At 38.4% G+C, this 22,456-nt stretch overlaps 3 protein-coding genes across 3 annotated transcripts; 2 read left to right on the top strand and 1 right to left on the bottom strand.

Moving 5' to 3' along the window:
• Nucleotides 1-7,423: 7,423 nt before the first annotated feature.
• LOC113319099 (protein ANTAGONIST OF LIKE HETEROCHROMATIN PROTEIN 1-like) lies at nucleotides 7,424-9,044 on the top strand. The gene has a single exon (XM_026567383.1). The coding sequence runs from the start codon at nucleotides 7,575-7,577 to the stop codon at nucleotides 8,913-8,915; it is 1,341 nt and encodes a 446-aa protein (XP_026423168.1). The 5' UTR covers nucleotides 7,424-7,574; the 3' UTR covers nucleotides 8,916-9,044.
• Nucleotides 9,045-10,333: 1,289 nt separating this feature from the next.
• Nucleotides 10,334-14,423, top strand: LOC113316759 (F-box protein CPR1-like). Its single transcript, XM_026564908.1, has 2 exons — nucleotides 10,334-10,463; nucleotides 13,729-14,423. Exons 1-2 carry the CDS (start codon nucleotides 10,334-10,336, stop codon nucleotides 14,421-14,423), a joined length of 825 nt encoding a protein of 274 aa, XP_026420693.1.
• A 3,620-nt stretch (nucleotides 14,424-18,043) lies between these two features.
• On the bottom strand, nucleotides 18,044-18,640 carry LOC113316758 (uncharacterized mitochondrial protein AtMg01250-like). Its single transcript, XM_026564907.1, has one exon. It carries the CDS (start codon nucleotides 18,638-18,640, stop codon nucleotides 18,044-18,046), a length of 597 nt encoding a protein of 198 aa, XP_026420692.1.
• Nucleotides 18,641-22,456: the final 3,816 nt, after the last annotated feature.

Genomic DNA, 22,456 nt, shown 5'->3' with positions numbered 1-22,456 from the left:
ATTTGGGTAAAAAAATGCAGGGGCCACCTACCAAAGAATGGTGGAAAAGATATTTGACGGTTGGATACACAAAACCCTAGAGGTATACGTAGACGACATGCTTGTTAAGAGCAAACTCCCACAAGATCATGCACATGATCTCAGGAAAATCTTCGCACAAATGAGAAAATTTAACATGAAGATCAATCCCGCAAAATGTTCATTCGGAGTAACCTCAGGCAAATTCTTGGGCTATCTGGTCACTAAACGAGTAATCGAGGTTGATCCGGAGAAGGTACGGGCCATATTGGAAATGCCTTACCCAGCCACGGTCAAGGATGTGCAAAGACTGAATGGCCGGCTGGAAGCCTTGGGAGGATTCATCGCCCGATCTTCTGACAAATGCAGAGACTTCTTCAATACCTTAAAGAAGGGTGAAAAGTTTTCTTGGACTAGTGCTTGTGAGGAAGCCTTTCAAAAAATCAAGGAACATCTGGCAACCTTGCTGATCCTCCAAAAGCCTAACCTAGGTGAAAACCTCTACATCTACCTATCAGCAACTAATACTTCGATCAGTGCAGTACTCACGATGCTGAACAACCAATATATTTCATGAGCAAAACTTTGACGTCAGCTGAGAAAAACTATTCAAAGATCGAGAAGATAGTCCTATCTCCGGTCTACGCAACACAGAAACTGCGTACTTATTTTCATGTACACACTGTAGTAGTCATCACTAAGGCCCCCATAGATTACGTGTTAGACCATGCTGACAGAGCAGGTAGAATCTCCAAATGGGGGTCCCAAATCAAACAATTCGGTGTGAAATACCAAGCCCAGACAACAATCAAGACCCAGGTGGTCGCATATTTCTTAGCGGACTTCCCGATGGACGATACTGATAAGATTGAAGCAATCCCGGGGATGGAAGACGAGTTATAGGATCCTCCCGAACTAATTTGCTCCGAAGACCCCAACCGATAGGAGGTCTTCGTTGATGGGTCGTGTAACTCGGAAGGATCAGGTATCAGAATGGTTTTTACAACCCCCACCGGCCGACATTATATCTTAAGGCTCGAATTCCCTGCCACTAACAATATAATCGAATACGAGGCAGTAATACATGCCCTCCGAGTCATCATCGCATTGGGCATCCATAATGTGCGTCTCACAAGCGATTCACAACTCATTATCCGGCATATAGATAGAACGTACCAAGCCTCGGATCCATGTATTCAGCGATACCTTCAACTCACTAAGAACTATATCGAGCAGATACCTAACATCACATCCCGCCACTTAAACCGACTCAACAACAGATATGCTGATGCCTTAGCATTCATAGCTTCCATGACAGTTAGCCCCGAAGGTACCGATGTCAGAATCGAAAAGGTTCTACTCCCTTCCATCTCATTGGAAGGAAACATGGACATCCGCGCTCTCGACTCAGTAGCCCAGGAGGAAAGTCTTCCATAGGATGACTGGAGGACGCCCATCATCAAGTATCTAGCTAACGGATACCTCCCCAACGATCAATTAATCGCACACAAGATAATATCAAGGTCTGGGAACTGCCAACTCCAGGATGGCGTGTTATACAAACAATTCTACCTTGGGCCTCTCCTCAGATGTCTCTCATTTACGGAAGACAAACCATATTAAAAGAAATACACTATGGTTACGCAAGAAACCATAGTGGAGGACGACCCCTCGCTCACAAAGCGGCGTTACAGGGGTATTTTTGGCCTCGCATGAACGAGGACTCGAAACAAATGGGGCTCAACTCTGAGGGAAAAACATCGATCTTCTCTTTAATTGTTTCAAGATCAGAATAAACAAATCTACGCCAATCTATCCTGAGATAAATGGCCAGGCAGAGGCCACAAACAAAACTATCGCCTTCATCCTCAAGAAGAAACTTGACAGATATGGAGCTAGTTGGTGTGAACAACTACACAACGTCCTATGGGCCTATCGAATCACAAAAAGGGAAGCCACATGAATGTCTCCCTTTGCCCTCACATATGGCACATAGGCAATCATACCAACAGAAGTCATGATCCCCACAACGAAGACCGAGGCATGGGAGAAAAATCTGACCTCGGAATGATACTCACCAAGTTGGACGATTTGGAAGAAAACAGAGAAATTCCTCTCCAAACAATAGAAAATTATCACAGAAAATTGGCTCGGGAATACAACAAACGTTTTCACCAGAGACAATTCATCCCAGGCGATCAAGTATGGCGTGAGATTCCGCCCTACCAACGCGATTCAGGCAAATTTGCACCCGTATGGGAAGGCCCACTAACAGTTCTCGCTAAGGCGGGGATGGAGCACACAGATTGCTCAAATCCAACGGCGAAGAACTTGAACTCCCATGGAACATCAATACCTAAAAGCTTACAACGCTTAGGAAAACCGACCAACGGTCCTAGAATGGGGCACGATCCCTACTTGTACACAGGTCATAGAACCTTGCTAGAATGTACTCAGAGCTTACCAATCTATCTTTTGACAAATAATAAAACTGCTCCTTTTGTGTTAATTTAGTTTTTTTGCTCTGTTTGTTTGATTTACTTATATTCTTTTTGTTTTGTTTTTTGTTTTTGTTTTTTTAATTACTTCATCCCATACTTGCATACCACAAAAGACCATACACCACTATGGCACGGTGCTAGCCGCACCTTCCATTCTACACAGAATGATGCAGTTACATTACCTAAGATACCCGACACTGACACAGACCTAAGGAAATGCCATCACGATCACGAAATCGGATGATGTCCTCTATAGAAGGAGATACCCAGAATTGAGATGCATGCCCCTAGCCGGGCCAAGTATCATTCGACCGAGGTATCACCCTCCAATCCATAGGGGGGAAATCTAGTCCAAAATAGGGAACCAAAAAAAAAAAAAAAATTGAGAAAGCGCGAAGGAAAAGATCCTATGTATAAGCTTCCAATACTATAATCGGTGCCTTATCCAAACACATGAACTGATCACTCCTTGTCTTTGGCATCCATGACCGGATCAAAATTACATATGGCCATTCCTCCGAGCCACACAACTCGCACAAAGTGATCAAATAAACAAACTCTGAATAGTGCAGAGCTACAAATTACACGACGCCTTCGGACAAGAACATCACGCTCGCGCCGTGCTTGGAGCAAGAGGTTCCTCACCTACTTGTTCCTCGCCCGAGAAAGCATCCATGAGCAGGAGCACAACCAACCCTTCTCTTCACACACACCCTGGACCGGAGCAAACCACCAATCGATTTCCCACCGCTTTAAACATATGGCAAGCCTCCGGTGCTACGGCATAAAACAGGGGAACGGTATATATATATATATATACGTTTGAAAACAGAAATAGTATTTTATACCCTGCACCTCTGCACAACATACAGTGTTCCCAAGGCCAATCGTAAGAAGAAACACAACACAGGAAGTGTTTCGAAGCTTGCCCGTGGAAGGAAAATCAGTGATAAACACGATATCCCATAACAGGAGGTACAGTCACTTGGCGAACAGACGAGGCTAAAGATGTCATGCAAAAATATAGGTGTCTCTGAGAAGACAATGGTGATGATCTAGAACAGGATCAAGAAAAAATGAAGCAATACATGAATGAGAGGACATAGCATCATGGTAAAATATACATGAATAACTACCTTGTTCCCACGGAGGACGAGGAGGAAAAAATTTAGCATACATCGGAGAAAAGATTGAAGAAGACCATACCCTCATCACAAAAAGGCTCTTCTTTAATATAAGAGAAAATATTTGGAAAACCAACTAGATTTCCCAAACCCAAGAAGGTCAAAGGCGCGACAAGCTATACGATAAGAATTCCGGAGAAAAAGTACAAAAAAAAAGACATCTTGTTCCCAGAAAATCTGAGAGAACCAATAGATATCTTAAAACAGACTGATAGGTACACGTTTCGAAAAAGTGGGACAGTTACACAGTTTTCTTCCCATCATGCCATAGGCAAGTTGCAAAGAAAAGGTGCATAATGTGTGGGTAAAATACCCGACGGCCACGTGTCGACATCCCAAGGGATAAATATATGATGAGATGATGAGGTTGAAGCACCAAATCACTCGATGAGAAAAGGATTTGTCTCAGTCGAGTCAATTGCACAAGCGCCACATGAATGACGCGTGTGTGTAAAGGTCTAATCTGCTCAGACGGTCAAGTCTAAAAAGCAAGACCGCATTTAATGAAGGATAAGAACAGGACCTGGGTAGTTGGGCATCGTGACAGAAGAGTCCAACGATCTATACTACGACCCAGAGGCGATGGAGCACGAGGTTCTCCACAGAAGGGCGACACGATCCAAGGGAGAGCAAGACAACTCGGAGGGAGGACCAAGTACGCCATCGCAAGGGACAGTATAGAACGAGTCCGAGGGAGCCAGGGTGATGGATGACATCTCACCCATCTCGGACGATCAAGCGACTACGAGTTTATTCCGTCTATAAATACCAGTCCATGTACCAGGAGGTGGACAACTTATGTAATCTTAGATGATTTTTCTACAGAGAATTCCTGAGACTTAGATAGAGAGAAAGTGAGAAATCTAGAAGAGATCTGTAACACTTTCAAGGGTAAGACCTTATAATCAATAAGAAAACATCTTCTTCTCAGTGGACGTAGGTATTCATGGCCGAACCACGTTATATGCTTGTGTTAATCTTTACATTTCATGCTATTTATATCTGGTTCATGATGAATCTTGTATGTTTAAGTAGTTTTTAGTCTTTAATCTTACTTGGATAATGGTTGATTTACCACCCGGCAACATTACAAATAGTGGAAAGGCTATTGTTGGTCGAAAACATTTCAATTAAAAACCAATGTCAGCCACTATAGTCACATTACTTTGTTTCCTGCGTCATTTAATAATGTGTGACATTTTACTTTTCGAATGTTACAATTGACTCGTACCTAGTGTGCGCTTATTTCTTTTAGCACCTTAATATATGAATTACTGTATTATTTCTTGATTGAATGTCTGAAATACCGTCTTCTACTGTCTTAGGAAAACCATTGTCTGATCAAATAGGTCAGTTGTATGCCATCCGGACTAGAATGGAAGTCCGTGGTACCAAATCCCCCGACATACACCATCTGTTATGAATAAATGCGACACAAGCTTAGAAAAACCATTGTCTGATCAAATGGGAAATACGCGGTACCAAATCCCCCGTGACACCCACCATAGGCCTGTTATGAATGAATGCAACACAAGCTTAGAAATACTTTAAACTTCCCGTTCATACCTGAGGATGCACGTCAATAACACCAGAAGTTGCAGCCTTGCAGCATTCCGACCTGTCAATAACTGTTGTCCCCTGCCGTGAAACTGACATTATTTTCATTCCTACTGCAGTTTTGTTTTTGTTTTTTTATCGTTTTGTCCCCAGTGAGGGACTTAATTTACCTACGGAATGAATGTATAACCATTGCAGATTTGCAGTTGCAGTTCTTGTTTGTTCTCAGTTATCAGTTGAAGCTTTTTGGGCTTTTTAATAGCCAATTTAAAATTTCCCAATAAACGCTTTCCAAAAATCAGAATACTGTAAATATGTTAAACTGATTAGTGGTTGCCCTGCCCCCGATCAGCATGAAGGGGCTAATAAGTATAATAGTCGAAGTGTATTGACCTTAGTATTGTCATTCTAGAGTTAGTTCAGTTAGTTTTGTGTATCCGGCAGTGTTATTTGATTGCTATAAATGTGTCTGAATACTTTTGTGACAATTTATTTACCTGGAATAGAAAATTTTCTTCTTTTCATTTCAATAATCTTTGTTTCCATTCTTGATCATCTTTTATTTTGATAAAAAGAGAGATATTATCAGATGAAAGAATGTATCATGAAAGCTATACCAGAGGTAGCAAAAGCGAAACAAGAAAATGTAAAATTGACTGTTGTGGAGGAGCAAGCCCAGGGTAGGCAACAAGTTGCCTACCCTGCTGGGCTGGCTTCCAAACCCATTTTTGCCTATGCCAAGGTTATTTTTTCTCAGTCCAAGCCTTTTTCTGCCTTTTTTCCTACCCTGAACAAACTTAGCCTCCTCGTAGTAGATTTTCTGGCTCCAGCTCTGAGAGACTGTCCCAACCAGTTTTGGACAATATAAGAGAAGTTCAGATGCGCTTGAAAACCAAGAGCAGAAGACTAAGAAATTACTAAAGACTTAGCTTCATTTCCTAAGTCAGAGTTAGTCTTGAAAGTTTGCTTTGCATTTCTTTCATTCCAAAGCACCGAGACCGACCACTGCAGTGGTTACTAATTTCATAGCACATCTCATTTTCGAAAATTACATACCGATTTGACAAAATTCTCGACTTGGGGCAGTAGCTTGAGTGACTTCCAATTTACTCCATAGTCGGCACTACCTCAACTCAGTAGCAGTACTGTAGGTAGGCAACTATGATAAATCCATTCATTAACTTAAGTCTTTTTTTTCTTGAAGAGTTAGTTCATTAACTTAACTTTTTTTTTTCTTTTTTTTTTTTTCGGTGGATGGACCCTGGAGCAGGCTAAAGACTTAAAAGAGAAAGGGCATCCAGTTTGACTAAAAATGATGCCAATAGTGCCAAACTTGCACTACTATTACCTAACCTGAACCTGTTCATTGACTTTGTTGTGTTTTGTCTTTACAACATTTTCCAACTGGTATGAAACCATTGAAATTTATCAAAAACCTTGGACTTTTCTTTTGCTTTTCAAATTTCATGTTCTCACCACCACTAACAAAAAGAATAACTGAATAAGATATCTCACTGAGTCATCATCTTCTTTCCCTGTGTGGGCTGTGAGTTTCGACGACAACTTGCTTAGTTTCAATTAAAAAAGAAAACAAAAGTCTAAACACATCAATAAGAAAGCAACCGCGTTATTTCCGATTTCCCATCTAACTAGTTCCTCTATTAAAACAGGCTATGATATTCACAGTGGTCAATCTGTTATGGGGTTAATCTGGACTTTGTTTCACCCTTTGACATGTCACCATTCATATTGGCAAGGCAGGATTAAATTGAGAGGTGTGCACAGACTCAGGGTTGATTGCATATTACAAAAACTCAATAAAACCAAGTGAATATAAATAGTTGATCAATGATTTTTAAACTTTCCGTAATACAGTATTTTGGCCACAGTTTAGCTAGAATTGCAAATCTGTGACCATTTCTTGGAATTAAATCTAGTTTTTAGGCCTGAAAATTTGTATTTTCATTTCTGCATAATGTGAAGACAAGTGAGCCTTTTCATTTACCTAGCTGCTGGAGAGTATTTCTTTTACGCAAATGAAATCTTAAAAATGATAAATAACACTGTTTTTAGAAAGGCAAACACATCCCTTAGCCGACTTGGGATTTAAAATAACATCTACCTAATATAAAAACGAAAAATCATAGCTGTGTTCACACATCACCCACGTTTCCACAATTTGGTCTTCTCATTTCTCCCTTCATGTCCACTCCATCTTTATATTTCTTTTTCCTCTCTTCCCCATAACCCATCTGTGTTCACAATTCTGAACCTTAAAATCAAATTTCTTCAAAACCCAAGAAGGGATTAGAGTATGTTCCAAGAAAAATTTGTTACCCAAATGAGAGACATGCAAAACAAGAAGAAAATCTCATCAACAACAAGGAAAAGGAAGAGAAACATACACAATTTAGAACAAGAGCAAGAAAAATCAGAAACCATGCTTGATATCCATTCTAATACGCAGGAACATGATGAGTTGAAAGTAAAAGAAGAGCCGGAAAGTAATCGGAAACGTAAACGAATGATGATTCCGCCAAAACTCATTGTATCTTCCGGGACGAATAATTTGTCAGGTGCTACTGGTGGTCATAGAAGATTATGGGTGAAAGATAGGTCTAAAGCATGGTGGGATAGTTGCAATCATCCTGATTTTCCAGAAGCGGAATTCCGGAAAGCGTTTAGAATGAGTAGATCGACATTTGATATGATTTGCGAAGAGTTGAGTTCGGTTGTTGCGAAAGAAGATACAATGCTAAGAGCGGCGATACCAGTTCAACAACGTGTTGCTGTTTGCATTTGGAGATTAGCAACAGGTGAACCACTAAGACTTGTTTCTAAAAAATTTGGTTTGGGTATTTCTACTTGTCATAAACTTGTTCTTGAAGTGTGTTCGGCTATTAAAACTGTTTTGATGCCAAAGTATTTGCAATGGCCTAGTGTTGAAGCATTGGAAAATATTAAGGCAGATTTTGAAAAGATTTCTGGTATACCAAATGTTGTGGGTTCTATGTATACTACTCATATACCAATTATCGCGCCGAAAATTAGTGTGTCTGCATATTTCAATAGGCGACATACGGAGCGGAATCAGAAGACATCATATTCAATTACGGTTCAAGGTGTTGTGGATCATAAAGGTGTTTTTACTGATTGTTGCATTGGTTGGCCTGGTTCAATGTCGGATGATCAAATTCTCGCAAAATCAGCATTGTATCAAAGAGCTAACGGAGGATTACTGAAAGATGTCTGGATTGCTGGGACTACCAGTTACCCATTAACAGATTGGGTTCTAGTTCCCTACACCCAGCAACATTTAACGTGGACACAACATGCGTTTAATGAGAAAATTCATGAAGTTGAACGAGTTTCTAAAGAAGCATTTACCAGATTAAAAGGGAGATGGACTTGTTTACGCAAAAGAACCGAGGTGAAGCTACAGGATTTACCCGCTGTTCTTGGAGCCTGTTGTGTTTTGCATAATATTTGTGAAATGAGAAACGAAGAAATGGATTCGGAACTGAGATTCGAGCTTTTTGATGATGAAATAATTGCTCAAAGTAGTTTAATTAGATCAACAAGTTCAATGCAAGCAAGAGACAATATTGCTCATAATCTATTACACCATGGTCTTGCAGGTACATCTTTTCAATAGGGACAGTTTTTTAGTAGCTTTATATTTTTTGTATTCTCCAAGTTCCCTGGTCTGTAATTCTTTCCGGATACAAAACAATATAATGATGCACCCCCGTTGTGATCTTTGGTATGGATTCTATTTCTTGTTCGTATTTTTTAGATACGGGAAGTGACATCTCTTTTTGTTAGATTCTGATGCAGAGAGGTGGATATCCCACTTTTTTCTTGTATTCGTTGTTTGTTCTCGACATTGAAAATCTTGTTTCTTGGCCCGTAGCTACTACCTGCTGCCCCACCGGGCGCCGCCATAGACGTTTTTAATAGTCTCCGATCAAGTTAAGTGATATTATATATCTCTAACTTCTAAACATATAACCTTTAAGCATTTCGTAAGACGGTAAGATTTGCTTTTACGAGTCAAGAATCATTGAAGCAATGGGTCAGTCAATTTACCAGATATATCCATAAATCCGAATAAGAAACTAAATGGGCTTTTAATAGCCCATGAAGATGCCCAAGGTAAAAGGATAAGAAACTAAATGGGCTTTTAATAGCCCATGCAGATGCCCAAGGTAAAAGGAAGAGAAGAACGATTTTTTGGCACCTTGGTTTTATTTTGGGTAAAAGCATTAGAAGTAAACCTAAGTCATCCCATATCTATATAATTAGTTAATACCTAAACTACCCCCATATTTAATTTTAGGTTCTGATTAGTGAAATGATTTTGTTAAAAATAATTAGTGAAATTAAATTAAAAGATGGGTTTTTTATTAGATGAGTAGAATTATCGAGAGAGTAAAGTTAGAGAAGATGAAGGAGAAAAACATGGAAAATAAATTCTTTTTCCAATTCACTAACTTTGAGTATTCAAGTGATGAAAACTCATCTGATTCTTCATCTCCATCCTCTCCTAGAATATTTGTTAACCTTCAAAATGATCCGGATTTGGCTTATTTCTTAGATGGTGATTCTATTCTTCCCCAAAATGAAATTCAAGATGAAAATGATGGATTTTATCAACCATAACCGGAAGAAGGGTATTTGGGTGTCCAGGTATGCTCCAAACTTAGATAATGTATGTTTAATTGGTAAAAACTTCCCCAAAAATGTAAATTTTTGAACTGGATTTTGAACAGTTCGGTTACATTATATGAAGAACATGTAACCGAACGCATCTGAAGGTGTAGTTCGGTTGCCATGTGAGATGAATAAGTAACCGAACTCGCTTGAAGATGTAGTTCGGTTGCTCTGTCCAAACACGCAGGTTACCGAACTCCATATTAACAAGCTCAATGAGTTTCTAAAGAAGCATTTACAAGATTAAAAGGGAGATGGACTTGTTTACGCAAAAGAACCGAGGTGAAGCTGCAAGATTTGCCTGCTGTTCTTGGAGCGTGTTGTGTTTTGCATAATATTTGTGAAATGAGAAACGAAGAAATGGATTCGGAACTGAGATTCGAGCTTTTTGATGATGAAATGATCGCTCAAAGTAGTTTAATTAGATCAACAATTTCAATGCAAGCTCGGGATAATATTGCTCATAATCTATTGCACCATGGGCTTGCAGGTACATCTTTTCAATAGGGACAGTTTTTTAGTGGCTTTATATTTTTAGTATTCTCCAAGTTCCTGGTCTGTAATTCTTTCTTGATTCAGAACAATATAATTGATACACACCATTGTGATCTTTTCAATGGATTCTATTCTTGCTCTTCTTAGATACGGGAAGTGACATCCCTTTAGTTTTAATCAGATTCTGATGCAGAAATGCGTATTTCCCACTTTCTCATTGTATCAGCATTGATAATCTTTGCTTTTTGACCCCTACTATTACCTGCAGCCCCACCGGCCACCGCCACAAGACTAGCTTTTAATGCTCTCCGTATCAATTGAAGCGATATATCTAAACAAGAAAATCCCGGTTAAAGTTTCTCCTCTTAAAAACTAAACAAGAAGGAAAAAAAGAAGAAGAGGCATCAATGTCAAGCATTTCGTAAGGAACGATTTTTTTGGGACCATGATTTTATTTTGTGTAAAGACATTAGAAGTAAATCTAGGTTACCCCTTATCTAGATATTTATATTAATACTTAAATTATCCTCCTGATTAATTTTGGGTGATGATTAGTGAATGATTTAGTTAAAAACAACTAGTGAGATTAAATTAAAAGATGGGTTTATTATTAGTTGAGTAGAATTATTGAGAGAGTAGAGTTAGAGAAGATGAAGGAGAAAAACAAGGAAAATAGATTTTTTTTCCAATTCACTAAGTTTGAGTATTCAAATGATGAAAACTCATCTGATTCTTCATCTCCATCCTTTCCTAGAATATTTGTTAATCTTCAAAACGATCCGGATTTGAACTGGATTTTGAACAGTTTGGTTACTTTATATGAAGAACAAGTAACCGAAGTCATCTGAAGCTGTAGTTCAGTTACTTTATATGAAGAACAAGTACCCGAACTCATCTGAAGCTGTAGTTCGGTTTCCCCGTGAGATGAACAAGTAACCGAACTCATCTGAAAGTGTAGTTCGGTTACTTGTTCCAAACACGCAGGTTACCGCACTCTCTAATAATAGAATTTCTAGGAGTTGAAGCGTTATGTTCGGTTGGTTCTCAACTAACCGAACTTTGGTGTACAAAGTTCGGTTGGTTCGCAAACTGCATGCACTTTTGATCTAACCGAACTTTACGTAATATAAGAGTATATAAGTTTACAAAGTTCGGTTCTTTCGCAAACTTGAACCTAACAGCTAACCAACCGAACTTTGAGTTCGGTTCTGCGATAAAATTGTGAAGTTACCGAACTTAACAAACAAAAAAAATGTGAAGTTCCAGCATCTATTGGCTAAGTTCGGTTACTTTGTAGTTTTAAAAATTTTTGTGAAAAAACCCAACTCTATTGGCTAAGTTCGGTTATTTTGGAACTCAAGATAGTGACCACAACAACACAGTTCGGTTAGACTGGATTTGTTTTTTTTCGGTTCTAAGGGTGGAGTTCGGTTACTTTGTAGTTTTAAATTTTTTTGCGAAACAACCGAACAGAGAGTTCGGCGACTTAGTTTTAAATCCAATAGAACCGATTGTTCTTCGTGTTCTTCATTTTCAAGAAGTTCGGTTAGTAAACTAGGGTTTTTTGGAAAATCGGCCTGACCGAACATGGCTCTGTAACTCCTACTAAAACCCTATTTTGATGATTTATATTCGATTGAAGCAATCAAAATCAAATTAAGTGAAGGGTTTGTTGGAAAATACCTCCGAAGTGGTCCCATGGCAGAATCAGGCTGCGGCTGGCGTCTTTTATACCCGATAAAATTATCATGTAACAGAACTTAATTGTGATTACATTGATGTTGTTACATTTCTTAAATAGGCGGTGGTGGTGGTGGTGGGAGGAGGTGGTGGTGGTAATCGGTGGTTGGTGGTGGTGATAATCGGAGGTGGTTGTGGTGGTAATCGGCGGTGGTGGTGGTAATCGGTGGTTGGTGGTGGTGATAATCGGAGGTGGTGGTGGTGGTAATCGGCGGGGGTGGCCGGTGATGGTGGGAGGAGGTGGTGGTTATATATATATAGGTGGTTATTAGGTTGATTTTAAATTAAATTAGGTTAAGGGTAGGTTAGTCATTTCAACTTCTTAGGACACCCCTTATCACTATAGGGAAGGTGGCCTAATAAAACCATGATCCCGTCAAAAAAACCATGGTCCCTGAAAAATCATTCTTTGTAAGATATCTAACAAGTGAGGCTATTGGTCAAGTCAATTTACCAGATATACGTCACATATAGTCATATACCCACAAGCCTGAATAAGAAACTAAATGGGCTTTTTGTAAGCCCATGAAAGTGGCCAAGTAAAAGGAAGCGAATAAAACTCTATATTCACCCTCCCTTTTGTTCTTGCTATAAAATCTTAGGCAATCTAGTTACCAATCTAGTAAATTGCATTTGTACTCAAATGATGAAAGATGATTTAGTTGATTTTCTCAAGAAACTACCGATCATTGTTTACCGGCAAACAAAGCCTTTTTCATCAAACTTTTTTTTTTTCCTTTCCGGGAACCTCAAAGTTCAAATCAAGATTTCCGAGGGTTGGTATCAGGGAAAAAGTGGGTGTTGCAGGTGATAGGATGAAGATGATATAGGGAATTAGGTTAAAATAGGTTGATTCATTTTATGCAAATCGTGGGAAAAATTTGTGAGTCCCTAAGGGTAACTTTGTCCGATTCATGTAAACTTATAAGACTTGACCTAGTTAGTGAGTCGACTATTATTTTTGCTCTCCTCAAATCCCTTTTTTGCTCTCCGTCTAACAAAAATCAAGAAATAAATCCATGACTTTTTCACTAGAAAACCCTAGTCCGTTGCTTTTTAACCAGAAAACCCTAGTTACGTTTCTCATCTATGGCCTTTTAACCAGAAAACCCTAGTTAAGTTTCTCATCTTACAATAAGAAAAGAAGAAGCATCAATGTCAAGTATTCCAGAAGATGTCTATCTCGATATCCTCGTAAGGCTACCAGTGAAATCATTATTTAGATGTAAGTCCGTTTGCAAATCTTGGTTTCAAATAATTTCTAATCCTAGTTTTGTTAAAATGCACCGTGATATTACTATCCAAAAGAACAACCATGGTCTCATGTTTTATAACAAAAACAAGAAAAGTGTTGGGAAATCTGCACCATAGGCTATGATTCATTATATTCGTCTTTAGAATTAAGAGGAATTGATGATATTACTGTCAAAAACGAGTTCCCGTTTGAGTTGTCTGGTTATTGTAATGTCTGGTTTATTTTTCGACTAATAATAGGAGACACTTTTGTGTTTGGAACCCAGCCACCAAGAACTACAAAACAATACCGAATCCACAAAAAAACCTGTACCTCATCGGCCTTGGTGGTTTTGGTTATGATTGCAAGATTGATGACTACAAGGTGGTTATTCTTTGGAATTTATATTCATCCAATCAGGAGGATAGATGTTTACTCGACGTCTATACTCTTGGAAAGAATTCCTGGAAAAGCAGTAAAATTGAGCTTGATATGGTCCCCTGGAGGCAAGATATTGGGGTGCTTGGTAATGGAGCTTTGCACTGGTCGGGTAAATGGCGTGACAAACGCTCCAAGTTAATCATTTCTTTGGATATCAGCGACGAGAAATTCAAACAAGTTGAACTACCTGAAGGAGATCTTGAGAATAGCGATTTTTGCATGACTGTGGGGGCTTTGGAAGGGTCGCTATGTGTACTTGATGGAGGTGATATGGTTCAACTTGAAGTTTGGGTTATGCAGGATTATGGGGTGCGAGAATCTTGGACAAAACGTTATACCATTACGCATGAAATGTTAACAAAATTCAGTTTTTGGATGTGTTATCTGACTGTGAAACTTATGGGGTCCTTCAAGAGCGGTGAGATTCTATTCTGGACTGATGGTAAACTAGTTTTGTATTACCCAAAACATAGCAGTGCTAGAGTATTAGCCTATTGTTGGAAAAACGTCGTGGATGCAATGAATTATTTTGAAAGCTAAGTTTCAGTGAACTCCTGTACTTATGTTGGTGGCAATCAAGGTTAAGATGTGAATGTTTCATGAAATGACATCGATTTAGTTATACTATACATCCTCCTGTATTGAAATTATGTCAATGATTTTCTTAGAGCTTTTATTAGCTCCCTGGAAACAATAAGTAGAACAGAAAGAAACAGCCATGAAATGGTTTTTGTATCCATCTATGCACAAGCAGAGTTCTTTTTTTTTTTTTTTGATTGATTGACTTTCTAGAATTCTTCACTGTAGTTGACTATAATTGGTTACACAGAAGAGAATAGTATATATTATTCTTAAACAACTTCTTATTAGACTCTTTTTGAAACAGTTGCTGCATATGCACTTTGTGAACCTGCTTGAAGCAGTGAAAGCATTCCCATGTATGGACCATCTCATAGAGTTTCATTTCGATTTTCAATCGAAGGTTTGCATTAAAGTATCAAGACTCTAAATAAAAATCTAGAGCTCAATTCTCCTTTAAGAAGATTTTTTTTTTTTATTTTTAGACAAGCATTAATAGCAGTACAAAAGCGTTTTTTTGGCATTGGCAGTGGGTGCACCACTCAGCCTGCCAGCATTGTTCTTACAAGAAAGAGTTAAATTAAAAGCATTCATATTTTGACTACGATGGATGATGCTAAGATTCAGCAAAACAAAAGATATGGGGTATGACCATTGTTCTATTATTGTGTTCTTGACTGTTTCTTCTTTCATAGTAATTAAGATGAAATCTTCCTTGAACAGCTTCATGGTAGAGTAAGTTAAAACGATCTAGAATGTCCATTGATTCAGCAGATATTACAATGTTTGTATGCTGCATTTCTTTGGCCCACTGGAAAGCTAGGTCTGGCCCTCCTGTGGCTCCCCCTTCTCCATAGTGTCCTGGATATCCTCTAGCGCCAATGACGTTTCCTGCAAAATCTGTCATAGTTAGTGCAGTGTAATATAGAGAATTCTCGGGATCTTGTAGAGTGCATATATTGATATGCTTCCCAAATCCTGTTTCTGCATTCCAAGTGTAAGAGGTAAAAGAGGAAAGTCATTCATGATATGATCTGGCATTGCATGTATTCTATTATGATTGCACAAATGCTGCTTAATCCTGAAAGTAATAACTTCCACGTTAGGCAGAATTTGTTTGAAAGTGAAATCACATCTAGCTTTCTATAAATACCAACAAGTGGTGGCATAAATGTTGCAGGCAGAGCTAGTGTTTCCAACATGGAACCAGGAATTTAACCAGTCAATAAAGATGGCATTGTTTTCAAAGAGAGTATGAGATGTGCCAATAATTTCCTGCCAACCAAAGTAGCGGTAGGGCAATTTAGGAACAAATGAGACATGGTTTCTTCTTTCCCACTGTTGCAAACATTGCATAATGGATTTATGTAATGAAGAATGCTAGCTGTTTTGGCATTTGTGGGAAGAATTCCATGTGCACATTTTCAGATAAAAATTTTGATGACTGGAGCCACATCCATGTTCCAAATGGCTTCCCAATTGCCAGTTAAAATATCATTTCTATAAAGATGATCAATTTTTGCCTTGTACAGCTCCTTGACTGAGAACACTCCTATGTCATTGAGGTTCCAAATTAAGGTTGTTTTGTTTTTGGTACTCAGGTTTTGTACAACTTTTGAGTTTGGTCTAACATTTGTCTAGCTTGGTGTTTGGTACTTGAAAATAACGTTGACCCTCGTTGACTCAGCTGACTTCTGTTAAGGAGTTAATAAATAATTTAAAAAATGGTAAAAATGTAATTATTAGAAGGGATTACTATCGTATCCTTCACTTTCCCAATATTTACCTTAGATCCACTGGCTTTGGTAAGCCCATTTATTCTACGGTTGTGATCTAATAGATGGAACATCTATTAACCCTAACCGGCTAACCTCAACTCCTTTCTTTTCTTATTCCGCTTATACTGTTAGAAATCCTAGATTTAATGAATTCTTCATCTTCTTCGATATGAAGATATAATCATTGGTGATTTCGTGGAAGGTTTGTTTCAAATCAACAGAACAGGTAAGATGTTCATGGGATAACGAAGAGACGGTGATTTCTGCTGCTGCTGTTGATGAGATGTAATGGTGGTTGTTGATTAAGATGGAATTCATGATCTTAAAAGAGGGGTTTTGAATCTGTATTATGGGTTCAAGCTTGATTTGAGATTGATTTCATATCTTTGATAGCAACAGTGAAGCTAGGGTTCGAGTTCAATGAAGATTGGCTATGTTGGAGGAATTTTGGGCGTAATAAAGCTTCTTCTGATGAAATCAAGAGTGAAAGATGAAGCTACACTACTTTAATTGGAAGCTTTGTGAAGCAGAATGGTGAGAGATGCTGCCGTAACATATTGGGGTTAGTCAAAGCCTAGATAATAAATGGTTTTGATAGGTATTTGTTGTAGCCGTGAGTATGAGATAGAAATTTAGATAGGTTTGAGGTTGAAATTGAAATTACAAGAATCAACACTGAAGGGTTATCGTGGCTGTTGTTTAAGATTTCTTGAATTGTTGGTTAGACTTGGAGGTGCAGCTTTTGAGTTGGTGGCACAATGGTTTGGAAGAGGAAATGGTGGTGGTGGTGGTGGCGGTAGCGATGATGGTATGTCGAGAGGTGGCGGAAACATTCCGTGAAGAACAATCATGGAGAAGAAAATATCAAATTGTTCTGTTGTTGCGAAACTTTACTTCCTTTTGGTTTAAACTGAAGGGTATAGTAGTAACTTTGGCCATTTATTATATTTTATATTAATCTTTAACAAATGCTAAACGGAAGTCACGAGTCAATGTATGTCAACGTTAATTTCAAGTACCAAACACCAAGATGGACAAATGTTAGACAAAACTCAAAAACTGGACAAAATTCTGAGTACCAAAAACAAAATAACCCTCCAAATTATTCTTTCTTCTTCATTTGGGTGTGTCTGCAGTGTATCAATCACAACAGCCTCCTCCCATGCTGAAGTGTAGAGACTTGATCTTGATCCCAATTTCCATTTGGAAGAATCAGAGATTCTAGCTTTTCAGTATACTGTGGGAAGTTCTGGGGTTTTTGAAGTCTTGAGTTGGAATTTGGGATCCATATATCTTCCCAGATCTTGATCTTTTTACCATTATCAATCCTCCAAGAGCAGTGTTGTTGTATGTTGCTTATGCCTTCCAGAATTCCTTTTCATATCCAAGAATCCCCATCGTTTGATTTTGCATCCATACTAAGAACATTTCTGCTTAAGAGATATTTGGCATCCATGAGCTTGTACCATAGAGAATCCTTATCCTGCTCAAGTCTCCATCCAATTTTTGTTATCATTGAGCTGTTGAAAAGTTCCATATTCATAAATCCTAGACCTCCCTTTTCTTTTGGTTTGCACACTGCTGTCCAGGCTTTAGGATAATAACCAGAAAGGTTTTCTATATTCTTTCCCTAGAAGAAATCTCTTTGCAGGTTGTTGATGTCTTTGCAGGTTTTCTTAGGTACCTTAAAGAAGTTCATTTGGTAAAAACAAGCTGAGGATGTCACAGATTTGATGATTACCTCTCTGCCAGCAGGGTTTAAAGGTGTATGTTTCCATCCAGTAAGTCTCAGCTTCAATTTTTCTACCCCAGGCTTGAAAGAATGATTTTGCTTCTATGAGTGAATAGAGGAGATCCTAGGTATTTATCATCTAACTGAATCACTTGAACTCCCATAAGATTATTGATTCGAGGAATGAGGTCTGGATTAGTACTTTTGCTGAAGAAGACTCCAGATTTAGGAAAGTTGATTAGTTGCCCAGATGTACTGCCAAATATCTGCAAGAACCGCATTATATTTTGAGCTTCAATAGTGTTTTCTTTGCAGAATATCATACAATCATCAGCAAATAGGAGGTGGCTTATAGGTGGTGCTGCTTTGCAGATCTTTATTCCATTGATGATACCCATCTCCTCAGCATGAAGAAGATTCCTTGATAGAGATTCCATGCAAAATAAGAAGAGATAAGGTGATAAGGGATCACCTTGCCTTAGACATCTAGAGGGTTTGAAGAATTTTTCAGGTGAGCCATTGATGAGAACAGCTGAGGTGGAGGTTGAGATGCATTGATAGATCATGTTGCACCACTTTTCATCAAAACCCATTTGCTTCATAATAGTCATTAAGAAACCCCAGTCCACTCTATCAAAAGCTTTTGGCATATCAATTTTTATTCCCATTGTACCAGAGTTGCCTTTTTTTCCTCTTTAATTTAGACCTCATGGTATGTATAATCTCATGAGCAATAGAAATGTTGTCAGAAATTTGCCTTCCAGGTATGAAAGCAGATTGGTATATGGTGATATGATTTTGTTTAGGAAGGGCTTCATTCTCTGAGCTAGGAGTTTAGAAATGATTTTGTAGGTGGTGTTACAAAGACTGATTGGTCTAAAGTGGCTAGGGGAAGTTGGGCCACTTTGGGGATGAGAGCTATAAAGGTGGCATTCATCTCCTTTAGCAGGTGACCAGAGAGAAAAAATGTTGAACCATAGAGACAATATCATTATCAATGATATCTCAGTTGAGTTTGAAGAAATTTGGTGGGAATCCATCTGGTCCTGGAGCTTTGTCATTAGCCATACTAAATAAGATGACTTTAATTTCTTCAGGTTCAGGTTTTCTGTTGAGAATTGTGTTATCTTCAGGGGTTAAGGATAGAGGGATGAGGTTGATAATTTCAGAAGATGAGTTTGTGGTTTGAGCAGTAGCCACTTGGGAGAAGTGTTTTGTGAAGCAGTCTTTGACCTTTAAGAAGATTCAGCTGCGTATATTCCCCTTTTTTGATATCCAAAGGTTAAGACGTAAATTTTGCTCTCCATCGTTTGATGGTCTGGTCGATACATATTTTATGCCTTCCTGGGGCCATCTAAACCTACATAAACGCCACGTAATAGTGTTTTCACCATTATAATGCAAACAACTATTGAGTTATGAAAATGACATTATTTTTGTTGCAATAACCATATTTTCCTGCTGATCCATTCCTAGCTAGTTGTACCTGAGATACATTCACAAAGCAATGTCCTCTGTAAAATTAGTGTTATAAGATTCTTCTGGAAGGCCAATATATTGCCTTTATTTTGAAACTTTACAAAGAGAACTGTATATGCTACTATAATTGCTGGTCGAAACTATTTCAACTAATAATAGGTGGCAGCTACCATAGACTTTGAGTGAATACCTTGTGCACTTCCGCAAGATTTGTTCCAGCTGAATTGATATTTTAGATCCTAATTGACTTGCCGAACTGCAGCCTTCTACAGTCAATGACTTTTGGATGGATTTCTAATCACTTGAAGTTAAGGTTACTTAACTTAATGAGATCGGTGACAGCAAAAATGAAAGGAGATTAGTTAAGTAAGAAGCGTACTTGTGAAAGGCAAAGAATGCTGCATGTTAAAAAAACTCATTTGCCGCATAAAATTTCAGACTTCGACACATATGTGACGATGCCACCAGAAGTTGAGAGGATGCATGCTCCTCCCGCAGACCCGCACCTCCCTATAACAATTGACGTTGTTTGGGTTGGTCAATTTGACCAGATAGACTCATTCACCCGAATAAAAAACTAAATGGGCTTTTTAGGGGCCGTTTAAAAATTTCCCAAACAAGAACTTTTGGGTAAAATCAGAATAATACTTCGTCCGTATCTGTACTTATATAAGTGGATATCTATATCTCTGGAATCCAAGCAAGATAACCCTAGTTAAGTTTTTCTTCTCAAAATTAAAGAAGAAGAAAAAGTTTCAATGTCAAGTTTTCCTGAAGATGTGTATCTTGAGATCCTCGTAAGGCTACCAGTGAAATCAATATATGTTTGCAAGTCTTGGTTTCATACAATTTCTTGCCCTAGTTTTATTAAGATACATCTTAACCATGCTAAACAAAAAAACAACTGTTAAAGTTTGCGGGCATCCAACTCAAAACCAATTGGTTATGAGTGGAGCATCCCTTCCGTATTATATTTTAAGTTCATTATGCGGAAACTAGGGATGTGGGACTATTTGTCCTTTTACACCCTCCCTCACGTGTAAGGCCAGTCACTCGGCCTAACACGTGGACCTACGCACGTGTGGGTCTTGGGTGTGCAGGTGACATTGGTCACGGTCCACCCTACGTACAGGTCATACGATTGATCAGTCATTCGGTCACGGGTGTTCATGTGCCCACTCGGATCATGACGGCTACTAATTCAGCCTACACCCCGCGTATAGGACCTAGCTCTGATACCATGTTTAGCAAAGAAAGGAATTAATGGAATAAATTATGTACCATTATCACTGCGCACCTTCTTAACTTGTCTATCAAACTGTGTCTTCGCTATAGCACAAAAATTCTGAAAATTTAGCACCACCTCAGTTTTATGTGCCACTAAACAAACCCAAACACAACGAGAATAATCGTCGACAATGGTAAGAAAATAATGTGTGCCACAAGAAGATGGAGTACAATAAGGTCCCCACAGAGCACAATGAACTAAATCGAATAAGTCATCAGCTTTATTCTCACTAACAAGAAAAGTAATCCGAGTTTGTTTAGCCTTAAAACAAATATCACACGGTTCATTAAGAAATTTCTGACAATCAGCTTTATTCATACCCGGAAGTAAAGAAACAACCTTATTAGACGCATGACCTAAACGTTTATGCCACAAACAATAATCTTCTCTAATAGATACTCGATTTTCCATAATAGGTGTTCCACTGTGGTAGATATAGACCCCATCTCGTTCCTCACCCACTCCAATCACCGTCCTCGTAGTACGGTCTTGTATTACACATAACTTATCAGTCAAAGTGACAATACATCTCAAATCTTTAATTAAACATGCTAAAGAAATCAAATTGCAGTGGAGATCAGGAACGAATAAAACACGAAGTAATTTCATATTGTTTTCAAACACAACGGTGCCTTCACATGGAGCATGAGAGTATGTGCCATTCGGAAGCTTCACGGAAGAAAAACCTATTTCATGAGTCTTAAACAAAAACTCTTTACTTCCTGTCATATGTCGTGAAGTCCCTGTATCAAGTATCCATTTACCAGAAATCTTCTCCTTCGAATTATTATTCGAAGTTTTCACCATTTGCACAATGGTTTCCCGTTGGTATCAGTAAGGATATCAGCAAGATCCAGTCAATCTTGTGACGATAGAAATCCTCCACCGGAGTTAGTGGTTGTGATCACTAAATTAGCTACAACAGCCATGGTATCAATCTTCAACACAAATTTCTGATTTTAAAATTAAAAAAATAGAAAATTATGTCTTTCCTGGATCAGATGCCATGAAACGACAAGGTAGAGAAATCAGAAGATTTTCTTATTATGAAAAACTTGATTACAAAATCTGTGTTCCCTTAGGATAAATAGGAAGATGACTAAAAAAATATTTGCTAGCATTAACTCAAAATAATATTTTTTCTAACTATTATATTTCTTAACCATATAAACAATATATACATAAATATACAAAATCTCCTAATACTCCCCCTCAAGTTGGAGCATGGAGATCGCGAATGCCCAACTTGCGAAGAAGTAGCTCAAACTGAGGACGACTCAGAGCTTTGGTGAAAATGTCTGCAAGCTGAGCGGTTTTGCGAACATGAGAAGTAATAATAGCGCCAGACTTAATTTGATCTCGTACATAATGACAATCAATCTCAATGTGTTTTGTACATTCATGAAAAGCAGGATTAGCAGCAATATGAAGTGCGGATTGACTATCACAGTAAAGACGCATAGGCTGAGAGTGAACACACCTACAGATTTCAACTCAAAACCAATTGTCTATGAGTGGAGCGGCCCTTCCATATTATATTTTAAGTTCATTATGCGGAAACTAGGGATGTAGGACTATTTGTCCTTTTACAACAACCTTATTCTCATGTTTACTCAATATGTCGAGAATCGAGATCCAAGGTTGGTGAATCTCCGTCATAGGTTATGATTCAGTATCTTCTTCGAAAGAGTTGCATGAATTTGATGATGCTGTTAAG

The sequence above is a fragment of the Papaver somniferum genome, chromosome 10, assembly GCF_003573695.1.
Source record: "Papaver somniferum cultivar HN1 chromosome 10, ASM357369v1, whole genome shotgun sequence".
NCBI lineage: Eukaryota > Viridiplantae > Streptophyta > Magnoliopsida > Ranunculales > Papaveraceae > Papaver > Papaver somniferum.
Note: the sequence above shows the minus strand (reverse complement) of the source record. Positions and strands in the feature narration are given on the sequence as shown.

Coding starts and splice junctions, on each gene's coding strand:
- LOC113316759 (XM_026564908.1), top strand. CDS start 10,334: ATGGATTCGGAACTGAGATTCGAGCTTTTTGATGATGAAATGATCGCT. Junction 10,464..13,728: donor ATTGCACCATGGGCTTGCAG/GTACATCTTTTC, acceptor TTTGGAACCCAG/CCACCAAGAACTACAAAACA.
- LOC113316758 (XM_026564907.1), bottom strand. CDS start 18,640: ATGGGAATAAAAATTGATATGCCAAAAGCTTTTGATAGAGTGGACTGG.
- LOC113319099 (XM_026567383.1), top strand. CDS start 7,575: ATGTTCCAAGAAAAATTTGTTACCCAAATGAGAGACATGCAAAACAAG.